Source organism: Thalassophryne amazonica, chromosome 2, assembly GCF_902500255.1.
Source record: "Thalassophryne amazonica chromosome 2, fThaAma1.1, whole genome shotgun sequence".
In the NCBI taxonomy this organism is placed as follows: Eukaryota; Metazoa; Chordata; class Actinopteri; order Batrachoidiformes; family Batrachoididae; genus Thalassophryne; species Thalassophryne amazonica.
Window position 1 is genome coordinate 35,941,167 of NC_047104.1, and position 12,735 is coordinate 35,953,901.

A 12,735-nucleotide genomic window follows, 5' to 3' on the forward strand; every position below is an offset into this window, starting at 1 on the left:
CATGTCAATTTTACAATATTACATGCCACGTTATTCATGGCGCGACATTACAGTCATAAGCCGATGCACAAAAACGGCGTCATCAGCCACATTATAATTTGGCATGGTTTCAGGATATTGACAAAATAAATGTGTGCAAGAAACTTACAATTTTAGTCCATCTTTTACGTCCATCTGGATCTTTCTTTTCTGTGGGGAAATTGTGTAGAATGAACGGAGGTTTACGACCACATTTCTTCTTTTTTCCGTCTTTGGGTGGACTCGGCAGAGCTTTGCAATCGTGTGTTTTCAGCCAACTTTCAAGCCTATAAATTCCGTTCGAGCATTTGAAAACAGCACAATGTGCACCTGTCGTTACTGTATGCGTCGCTTAAGGCTTAAAGCCTTTGAAACAATCCCTGTAAGCCTTAACTTTTACAGTCCGCTAATGCTACTGTATACAAAATTCAATGAGAGTGGTGTGAGTTTGGTAGTTGGAATTTTTGTCCCTGTTTGACCCACGCATGCGCAGATGCGTTGCACACTTCGCTTATTAGCTCTGATCACCGTAATGGCCCTCAGCAGCTACAACAAGGGTGATCAGCCCCCTGCTGTGAACAAATACAGAGCCATCAACAATCAGCAGCGCCACGGCAACAAGGGTGATCACACTCCTGCAGCCTACAGCAGCGCTCACAAAACCAGCTTCTGCACAGTAAAATCACCAGTGTAAAACTAACATTGACAGTAGCTGCGGTTACATGGACCACAAGTAATCTGACTGAACAATGAGATCAACAATCAGATCAAAATCACGCCTGTAAACAGCTCCATCTGATTAGATTCGCCTAATCAGATCGAAATTACAATCGGGTCAGAGGGTGACAGGACAAAATCCCAACGGACAAAATCCCAACCCCTTATTACAAAAGTGGACAAAATCTCAGTCTCATTCCAAAGTCTCATTTCACTTGTTAAGAGGTTTCAGGTTTTTCAAAGTATTGAGTACTGTGTTGAGGTGACACCATAGTTGTTTAAAGTAACTGATATTCTAGTTGAAAGTGTGGAAAAAATGTAATTAAATGTGTGAACTATAAATAAAATATTTTGAATGTATATATGTGTTGTTATTTTATATTTATAAATATATATTTTATATTTATTCATGAGACTGGGATTTTGTCAGCTGGGATTTTGTCATGGAACCGGTCAGAGGAGGTGGTGTAAGCCTGTTTCAACCCTATCAGCTTCCATGTAATCGGCATGTCGGGTTTTCCGCTTGTGTGGAGCCTTGTTGCGCATGTCTGTTACGTCACATCACCACATGATACTTTCTGCTCTGTGTTCGTGAAAATGGCAGTGGCAAAACAGAGCTGGACTTTACAAGAGACAATGCTCCTCCTCAATGTATTAAAAGAATTTAAAATAAGTGGAAAAGCTTGACAGACATAAGTTCACAGCACAGACTTATTGTGTCTGGAGTCAGCAGGTCAGTTGAGCAAATTAAAAACTGCTGGGAAGCAAAGAAGAGCACTTTCTACAAGGAGAAGCTTAAAACGAGCAGAAGGCAGTGGCGCAGCTCCAACCAGCTTCTGTATTATTATTATGAATTAATGGAGACATAATTGGAAGACGACTGCTCTCCAAGGAGGACACTGGAGAAGTCGGTTTTCCACCGGAGGAAAGTTCACCCGAGACACCAGAAAGCCTGGAGGTAAGTCCTGATAAAATCACGCTGACGCATAATTCCTCTTTTGTTGAGGAATGAGACATACTTTTAGCCAAATGTGTGGATTTAGTTCAAGTTAATATTGGTGATTCATTTTAAGTTATCCCAGGAGTTTATTAGCGGAGTGATTCACTGAATAAAACAGGATGTGATACTGTAAACTGCATGAACACTGTCTGTCATCGAGTTAACCAACGCTCTTTATCCTCGTTCATTTCAGTGCATCACATTAATTACTGCTCTCATATATACTGATGATGATGTAAGCAGCACGTCAGAGGAGATTGATGACAGCAGCTCTCCACAACCTGAAGACAACACAGAGGCTCCAGCCAAAAAATGTGTTTTTTTCAGAGTAATATCATGCTGCAAAATAAAACCAGAGTGAGTTCTTGAAATTTCCTTTAGCGTTTGTTGAAAAAATATCAAAACAGTCATTGCATATATATTTATTTATTTAGAGTGCTTTATTTTTTAGAAATTGTAATATTGCAAAGTTCCAGCAGAATATGATGGTTGATGTCCTTTAGACAGTTGAGACACAAACATAAAGTTCATTCCAATTTTGTTTTCCTGTTTTGAGCTTTGTGAAATCAAAAGCCGTGTGGATGAGTTACAACATATTTGAATACAGAAGTACGGTGATTCTTTGGTATAACACACGACTTGAGAGATCCACATAGAGAAAAAAATGAACTTTTTTCTTTGCTAACTGAAATTATACATTCTACAATGAAAGCCATCATCTGGTGATGCCAAGATCCTGGGTGATCGGTCAGCCCAGCAGAGACCTTTCCTGGACAATATACAACAGCAGCACAAGATTAATCTAGAAAGAGAAGAGAGGCTTCTTTCCTGATTTATGGAAGAAAGTACCTGCTCAACTGAATGCATTATAGAGCAACTGTTTCATGGTCTTCGGGCTCTCCTTTATCAATCCTACTCATCAGCTCCACACTTACATGAACAAAGTTAGTCTAGGACTAGCTGAGACAAGCATGTAACAGCCCGAAAATGACCACGCCCTAATGTTACTTCAAATACAACTCTATTTTCTGATCTACAGCAGCTATAGATTTTCCAAGGTACTCAATATGCTCAGAATCACCAGTATATGTTTAGAAGGGTCATAGAAGAGTGTAAAGTTTCTAATTTTGACATTTTAAGAAAAAAAAAAAACATTAGGCGAAATGACCTACATACAGTCTGGAATCGCCACATATTTAGTAACAAACTTTTTGTTGTGAATGTTCCTTGATAATCTTTAAAACATTTAAGACCTCTAGATACTGCTGTCTGCCAAAGATACAAGGTTTGTTTTGTATTTTCCACATAAATGGATATTCCATTGATAACACTATGACTGAAAATAAAAATTTCATTATATTTGGCAAATCTTCATTTTCTTTCTATGTGTTACCACACATCGAAAGAATAAATTGACCCACTGATTTTAGCCATTTTGTCTTAAAATATAAAACAGAAATTTTATGTTTTTCTTTAACCCTCCCAAACATGTACTGGTTATTCTGAGCACATTTAATACCCTGGAAAATCTCACTCAGGATGAAAAAGGGCGTGGGCATTTTAGGGCTGTTTGTCCTGGATAGAGATTTTGGCACATATCTCAAGTTGTTCATTGGGGTCATATCAGTCTGGAATAGGTGAATTAACCTCTCCTAAATGATGTGCACACATGTCTCAGCTAGGTCCTCAACTAAGTCCATCACCAATCACAGCGAGCCACCCAACCACCCGACCCAAGTTCCCACCTGTTGTGTGTTGGGGGGTGTGGCTGGATATTTTGGTGTTCTTTTCTTTTCTTTGCTCTTCAGGTGGCATGGAAACTGATTTGTCTGTGGAGAAGGTGCTGGCTGAAGAGTCCTCACCCTCATCAACATCATGTGTAGCACCTGTGACGGGTGCTCACATGCAACCTTGAAGACTTTCAGCTGAAGCAGATAATTGGATGGCGTTCTGCATTTAAGTCATGTGTGATTCAAGCAGAACTGCCGGGAACTCGACCTTGTGATGTTCGTTTGTGAGACGCTGAGGACCGCGCCTGGGTTTGACACATCGAGCCCGTGAAGCAAGGAAGGGTGAGGACACATGCTGTCAGCACACATCAAAGGTGATTAAGTGTTTGACTAATTGTTGATAGTAACTTGGTGTTTTGCTACACAGTATACTTGAATTGTGATGAGAATCGTGCAGCTTGCTTCTCACTGCTGTGGCGTGCGGATAAGTGATCCTCCACCTGTTGTGAGAAGCTGCTCATTTGCATAAAGTTAAAAAAGATACAGACCTGAATGTGTTGCTGATAGCGTGTGTCTTTTGAAAGATATTGTTGTAACTGCTGACTTACCTCACCTCTTCTTTGCTTCACAGAGAGTCGGTTTGTCGTGTCCACCTGGGGGGTGTTTGGCGGTGGTAGTGAGTCCAGGAGCGCCGGGCTTTGATCCTTGCGGGCGCTGGAGAGCGTGCCAACAGTCACTCCACCAGAGGGACGCTGTTTTTGTTTTTACACCTTTTATGCACAGTGGGTGTAATACATATATTGTTTTTGGAACCGCTTTTCTGGTTATTTGTAGCGCTGGGTTCCGTCTGACGCAGGTCCGCTCCTCAACCTGCGTCGACACATAACAGTAGTTCCTGGCCATTCCATAATGGACCCAGCGGCAGAGGCGGTTCCTTTTGCCGAAAAAGTTCAAGAACACTTGGAGAAAATATGGGAGCAATTACAGCATCTCGCAAACCAAATTAAACAAACAGACGCCCGTGTTACGGAGCTTGCAGCGCAAGCCGTTCCACTTCCTGCTGCTCCAGCTGCGGCATCATCGATACTAGTGCAGATAACTCCGTCACCCAGAGATTCGGCGTCCGAACCGATTGTTTGTCGTCCGGAGCCTTGTGCGGTGATGCAATGTTCTCTGGTTTCTGCTCAGTCAGGTTGGAGTGCCGCAGCTTTACGAGGAATGTTTGTAGATGGGATAAATGAGTCATTAAAAGACGAGCCGGCAGTCCGTGACGAGCCAAACGATTTAGATGAGCTAATATCGTTGGTGATTCGTCTAGATGATCGGATGAAGGAGCGTGGACACGAGAGAGGACGCCCATCAGAGCGGGTTTTTCCGTCTCGGGGCTTTCCCCGACACAAATCTGGGCCGCCTCTTTTTCGCCCCACTGAGGCTCCTCCGACGGGACCTCTGGCTCCTCCTGTTGACGAGCCCATGCAGCTCGGACGAGCAGAGATTCCTGTATTGCCCCGACACGTAAGCGTCAAGAGAAATAATGGTGACGTATCTCCAAGTGTTCTGGGACAGGCAAAATAACACACATAAAAAAAAAAAATCTAGCATGGGTAAATGTTTTGTTTTCTTTAAATAGGGGTTATAATTGTATGGGGAGTCAGAGGCGTATCTGGTGAAGTGATTGTTAGGCGGTTAGAAGTCCGCCTGGGCTCACTTAATTGTCAATTTTTTGTGTTTTTAGGTATTTTCTGTTTGGGTTGTTGGGTCGTTTTATTTTGTTGTTTTTTATTTCTCTACATCCCTAACCCCAACCTCACTTGCCCCAAGACCGTTTGTCTTGTGGGTTGTGGGGTGGTGCAGGTTGGTCACGCTGAGCATTCTCAGAAGACCTCTGCAACTAGGGGGGGGGGTGTTAGAGGTGTTTTTCTTGGTTTGGTTAGAGCCCGGTTCCACTCCAGCCTCGGTGAGCCTTTGTACCGTTCGTCATTGGTGTTGCCGGGGTGTGGTGCAGCGGAGACTTACCTCAGTCGGAGGGGTGGGCCGATCTGTTGCCGTTCGCCATTTCGGTAGTTCCACCCCTCCCGAGAGGCTGGGGTATGGTCGAGTTGGGGCACCGGACGTATTTCCGGTTCTCTGCTGCGCCTTGGGGTTGGAGCTGGGTTAGTTTTTTCCTGTTCCCTTCTCCGGCTTAATATTTTGAGCCGTTCGCCAAAATTGAGCCGCCGAAGGACTCTGGGAGGGACCTGGGGTCTTTCGGGGTGCCGGGGAGGGTAACAGGGTTTATGGTCGTTTTATATCCCCCCGGGGTTGTTTTTGGTAGTCCTCCGGGGGTTGATTTTTGATTTTGTTCTGTTTCCTTCCGGGTTCCACCTCCACTGGACGGTCCTCTGGGGGGGAATTGGCTTGGGGCCAACTAGCCAAGTGTGACCGGGTCTGGGGTTCCGGGGTTGTGGGGAGGGTACCTCCTGGGGTTGATGGTACGGTCCTCTGGGGGGCACCGTTTGCTCCATGTACACCTGAGGACCTTTGTGGGATTATGGTTCTGGCTGTTCCTCCTGGAACTGGCGATGAAGGCCTTCTGGGGGGGGGGGGGGGGGGGGGGTTGGGCTCTGCAGGTCATTCTGGGGGGGTTGTTTGTTATTTTTCTTTTATGCATTTATGTTTGTATTGTGTTTGTGGGGCTGTGTTGGGTTTTTGCGTTTGGGAGTTTTTCTTTTCTTCCCGGGGTTTGATGGGACGGTCCCCTGGGGAGGTTTTGGGTGGGTTTTATGTTTTTTTTCTGTGTGTTGAATTGTACTGGGGAATGTTTTGGGGCTTTTGTTGATGCCAGCCGGCCTTCCAGCTGCGGTGCCTGTCCTGCTGTCTGTGGTGGACCTTGGGAGCGTGGTGCTGTCTGCTTCCTGACGTGGACCCCGGAGGGAGGTGCTGTTCTCGGGCCTGGTCTGTTCGGTCGCCGGAAGGCTTCCCGTTGATGGGGGGGTACTGTTGTGTGTTGGGGGGTGTGGCTGGATATTTTGGTGTTCTTTTCTTTTCTTTGCTCTTCAGGTGGCATGGAAACTGATTTGTCTGTGGAGAAGGTGCTGGCTGAAGAGTCCTCACCCTCATCAACATCATGTGTAGCACCTGTGACGGGTGCTCACATGCAACCTTGAAGACTTTCAGCTGAAGCAGATAATTGGATGGCGTTCTGCATTTAAGTCATGTGTGATTTCAAGCAGAACTGCCGGGAACTCGACCTTGTGATGTTCGTTTGTGAGACGCTGAGGACCGCGCCTGGGTTTGACACATCGAGCCCGTGAAGCAAGGAAGGGTGAGGACACATGCTGTCAGCACACATCAAAGGTGATTAAGTGTTTGACTAATTGTTGATAGTAACTTGGTGTTTTGTTACACAGTATACTTGAATTGTGATGAGAATCGTGCAGCTTGCTTCTCACTGCTGTGGCGTGCGGATAAGTGATCCTCCACCTGTTGTGAGAAGCTGCTCATTTGCATAAAGTTAAAAAAGATACAGACCTGAATGTGTTGCTGATAGCGTGTGTCTTTTGAAAGATATTGTTGTAACTGCTGACTTACCTCACCTCTTCTTTGCTTCACAGAGAGTCGGTTTGTCGTGTCCACCTGGGGGGTGTTTGGCGGTGGTAGTGAGTCCAGGAGCGCCGGGCTTTGATCCTTGCGGGCGCTGGAGAGCGTGCCAACAGTCACTCCACCAGAGGGACGCTGTTTTTGTTTTTACACCTTTTATGCACAGTGGGTGTAATACATATATTGTTTTTGGAACCGCTTTTCTGGTTATTTGTAGCGCTGGGTTCCGTCTGACGCAGGTCCGCTCCTCAACCCGCGTCGACACATAACACCACCTGCCACATCTACACACACAGTGTAATCAAAATAACAGTGGAAACTTGTGTACAGCCCACACAACCTGTAGAAATTGAATATAAGAAACTGGTCCTGATGTTTAGTTTCTTCCCATTTTTCCTGGCAGTATGTTATTGTGCTGACAAAAAGAGCCGCCTTTAGGGTTTGGTTTTATGATCTGACATCACAGTAATGCCAGTTTAAGAAGTAATGCTGAGCTCTGATGTAAGTGAATAAAAGTTTTTAACACTAATTTTATTTTAACCAGATTGTTGTGGTCCTGCCAAGTTTTTATTTTATTTATGTGTACAGAAGAAAGTTGTATTCACTTTAATAAAAAAAAGACAAAATGTGTTTGTCAGATTTTTTGTTTTTTTATTATTAATGGAGATGACCATTTCAGAGAGGGAAGTGACTGGACATGTATTCCTTCAATGCCACCCATGTCCTGCTACCACTGGAACTGCTCTGCATCAAGACCTATGGTCCAGGTTGAAGAAAGATGCCATCAAAGTGACCAGCGTTCTCCAGTAGTTGTTGCTTGTGTTGTTCCTCTCATTTTGACAGAAATTACTGCGTGCACAGCAGGTTGCTATTACAACTGGTGTAAAAGTGAAGTGAAAATCACTTCTCTTCAGTAGCACCCTCCACCTCCACTTCAAAATCCCTAAAGTTTTTGTGCTGCTACATAGAGTGAGCTGAGGTTCACATTAACAGATTTCTCCTCTGGGGTCAGATGTGTAGAATGTATGTAGCCTTTCAGCAACCAGTCAAGGAGAGGATCTGCAGGGTCAACTATTTTTTTGTAGTCATACATGTTCTCCCTCAATGTTTTTCACACCCTAAAACAGAAAATGGTTATGTTTTTTAAAATTCTGATGTTTAATGAGTAATCATATCCTTAAGAAGAAATCAGGGGAAAAAGCACAGGGTGTAGTGGATATGACTTTTTTTTTTCTCTTAAGAAAACTTTGAAAGGTACCTTTGGCAGGAAATGAGCTCTCAAAAAGGTCTGAATGGCACTAAACATTGGAATCTTGGGCGTTTCCAGGCATTTTGCAACTGATGCTCCAAAATCTAAAAGCAAACAACTTGTTTTAGTTGAGCAAAGTAAGTAAGAAATGTAAAAAGTCCTCACACACAAGGTTTGTTTCATTTATTCATGAAACTGCTTTATTGACATATTTTGATTTAGTTCATTGTTTAAAATAAATTTTGTGAGATTTTGGGCTCTACCTAAAAGCAGTGGTGGGCACAGATTACCAAAAAATTAACTTCGATAACAGATAATCACATAACTGAAAAGTTATCTTTAATAAAGATAAACCACCCAAAAATGTATCTGACGTTACAGATAACTGATAAATTCCAGTATGGTCTCTGGTACATTTGCAACTGCGAACAAGCTGAATTTGAGTTTTAACACCACAATCGCTTTTGGAAGCATCAAAAGCGACTACAGAACCAAACAATGAGCCCGCACTTCGATGTTTGAACATCCTACTCCCTGCTGGAAGCACTTGTTTACTACACAGCTTCCAGCACAGCAGCGCCCTGAGGACAGCCACAAAGCTAGCTCTCTACCAATCACAATGCTCCGGTCAGGCGGAGGTCTTGGAAAATAAAGTCATGCTGACTTATGGTTTGGTGTGAATACTGATAGAATAACTCCATTAATGTCAATTCTGTCATTTGTACAAAGTTATAACATATATCTTTTAATGTTGAATAATGCACTAATTCTGAGGTTTTGTAACAAACACAGACAGATCGCAAAGGATTCTGGGTAAAAGTGCCTCTGCTAAACACTGATTGGTTCAGTCATTCATTATGTAAACCAACACGTTAATGTGACATGTGTTGGTGTTTACAGATAAGTTTGAAAAAAAAGCTTATGTTTTGCTTCTGGAAACACAAGTTTGACGTGTGGTTTTTGAACGTACAATGTGTGTGAGAACATAAATCGGGTGCGCTGAACTTTTACACCGTGCGGTTCTGTTGTACAGTTTGAACCAAAACCAATCAAGTGCAGTGATTAAAAATATCATACAGTGTTTGCCCAGCTTCAGGACGAATACTGCCATGATCTGCCATAAACACTACTGGCCAGTAGATGGCAGTTGAGCCAGATAATCCGTGTCTGCTACATTTAAGATGCGTGGAATTTAACAAACGCAAATATAATAACAATGTCTATAAACCCAGAGAATATATTCACGAGAGTTTTAGGCACTAGAGTTTAATGCTGTTGTCCGTGGAGCCTGAACAGAGTGTCTGAAATTCATTTGTCCCGTCGTCAATGTACTGAGATTACCCTATCCTATCCATAATGCACTGCTGGGCACAGCATGTGCTCACTAAAACCTTAAAATTAGCACATTACTTTACAACTAAAACATATATCTGATATTTTCACTTTATAAAACTTCAGACATGACAGTAATTTTAAATTTGTACAAAATTAGTTTGGTTAAAATTTGAACCATAAGTTAAAAATGTATGCCTCTGGATGAGTTGTGTGATATTGCCAGCATATCAGTATGGTGTTAAAGGAAATTATTTTTTTTTTTTGTGACCATGCAGTTCTTCTTTGCCTGCAGAGTACTAGAGAAGCTTGAATCTTCGACTGGATTGGGTTGCCTGACGCGAGGACGTTTCACTTCAAATCGCAGAAGCTTGCTCAGCTAAAATTCTTGCTCTGGTGGTCTGACTTCTGTCTTGACTCTTGTAGGGAAGAATAAACAGAAGCCACAAAAGCTGGCGTTTTAAACCTAACCAGACCCCTCCTACCGAGAGGCAGACTGCTATAGGCTAGTGACTAAATAATAGCTCTAATTAGTACCTATTGTGCTCTAGTTAACACCCTCCTAATGACCCGTCATTAGGAGGGACAATAAAAATATTTGCCGCTGCTCAACTTTGTTTACTACGTTATCGGTCTAAAAGTTATCGGACAAAAATTTATCGGAAGATAATTAGTCCAATAATGGTTTTTAAAGTTATCTAAAAAGATAATCCGATAATGAAAACATTATCTTCGATAATTATCTGTTACCGGATTATCGGAACTGTGCCCACCACTGCCTAAAAGCCACAGAAAATATAGCAGAAATCATAAAACTGATAGATGAGATGTTATTGGGTCACTAAAAACGACCAATGTGCAGAAACAACCTACCTGCATGTGGCTGTGTGTGCCGTCAATTAGTCCCAGCTTCCTCAAAGCTCCAGATGATCTCCAAGGCTTCATTTTCATTTGGCTCGTAAATCAGCTGTTTAATCCGTCGGTCCTTTGATTACAGCTTTACAAAACATACATGATGTAACTGTGCTGTATGCTACATCGCGTAAAAACACATTCTGCCACGATCGTCTCTGTCTGAACAAGTCCTGAAGAAGCATGTTCCTCTGATGCTGCAGTTTCCAAGCGAAACAGACAAAGAATAACAGTAATCTTGATTACTCCAGCTAACAAATCCATTGTTTATAAGGGCGGGCTTCCGGGTACAGCTCATTTGCATATGTCACAAATGGCAGACGTCACAATGCAAAGCATTATGGGATTGCTCTACTGACTGAATCGCATGGTAATCACGGTGCATGTAAACACTCACAGCAAGCAGATCACTTTATGGCACGTTCATGTAAACAGGACAATCTGATCCACCAATCAGAATTTGATTCGATCAGCAATAAAGTCCCCATGTAAACGTGGCCATTGTTAAATTAACACTGCCAGTGTATACATGGTCCTACTCTGGTCAGAGTAGGACCATAAATACCTGCTGTGTTTGTGCATTTCACTCAGAAGCATGTATCAGCTGCAAAGCAAGTAGGAATTACTCAAAACTTTGCAAATGTTAAAGAATATTTTCAATTTAGTCCAAAGAACACAGTAATTCAGTATCACTTCAATGCTGGATTACTGGTGTAAGATTAATTAGGGAATGGGGTACCCACCAATAAACATCAAGTACTATGCTGTGCTAGATACACTGAATTACATTTCTCTGCATGTATCTTAATTTTAAAACATTCACATCTATGCATGGTTCCAAAGCATAAAACAGCAACTGTACTATGTAATGAGTAGAAGAATTCAGAGTACCTCTGTGTCCTGCAGCATTGGTCTTCCAGTCATCTGCTTTCAAGTGGACCGGTCTGGACGTCTTCACCAGCAGATGCTGCACATCTCTCCATGTCAACAAAAGGCTGCAGGAAACAGGGACAGAACTCATCTCATTTAAAAACAAGTTGAGTTGACCTCTGACATTCTGACCTGTGCTAATTCACTTTGTTTACTGCAACCAATTTTGAAACAGAACACCACATTCCTGTAGAATGCCTCACTCTCGCTGAAGAGCTGTCATATGTGCTATTACCAGAGACAAACTACAAACAATTCTAGACATTTTCACTGGAAAACCACTGATGCTATGCCAAAAAACACACAAACAAATAAAAAATTCCAACGACGGAAAGTATGACTGCTAAAACTAGAAGATATACAACACTAATTCCAATGAAGTTTGGACGTTGTGTAAAATGTAAATAAAAACACAATACAATTTGCAAATCCTCTTCAATCTATATTCAATTGAATACAGCACAAAGACAAGATATTTAATGTTCAAACTGATAGACTTTTTTGTTTTTGTGCATATATTTGCTCATTTTGAAATGGATGCCTGCAACACGTTTCAAAAAAGCTGGGACAGTGGTATGTTTACCACGGTATTACTTCACCTTTCCTTCTAACAACACTCAATAAGCGTTTGGGAACTGAGGACACTAATTGAGAGTGCCATGATTGGGTATAAAAGGAGCATCCCCAAAAGGCTCAGCTGTTACATATATATATATATATATATATATATATATATATATATATATATATATATATATACACAACAACCCCTATTCCAATGAAGTTGGGACGTTGTGTAAAATGTAAATAAAAACAGAATACAATGATTTGCAAATCCTCTTCAACCTATATTCAATTACCACAAAGACAAAATATTTAATGTTCAAACTGATAAACTTTATTGTTTTTGTGCAAATATTTGCTCATTTTGAAATGGATGTCTGTAACACGTTACAAAAAAGCTGGGACAGTGGTATGTTTACCACTGTGTTACATCACCTTTGCTTCTAACAACACTCAATAAGGGTTTGGGAACTGAGGACACTAATTGCTGAAACTTTGTTGGTGGAATTCTTTCCCATTCTTGCTTGATGTACGACTTCAGTTGTTCAACAGTCTGGAGTCTCCATTGTTGTATTTTGCACTTCATAAGGCGCCACACATTTTTAATGGGCCACAGGTCTGGACTGTCTTGCTGAAATAAGCAGGGACGTCCCTGAAAAAGACGTTGCTTGGATGGCAGCATGTGTTGCTCCAAAACCTGGATG

General features: G+C 42.1%; 1 protein-coding gene across 1 annotated transcript in view; it reads right to left on the bottom strand.

Moving 5' to 3' along the window:
• pcsk6 (proprotein convertase subtilisin/kexin type 6) overlaps positions 1 to 12,735 on the bottom strand; it is a 281,648-nt gene that overhangs the window by 142,640 nt on the left and 126,273 nt on the right. Inside the window, 1 exon segment of the mRNA XM_034162733.1 lies at positions 11,429 to 11,532. Within this exon segment, the coding sequence (XP_034018624.1) occupies positions 11,429 to 11,532 (104 nt within the window).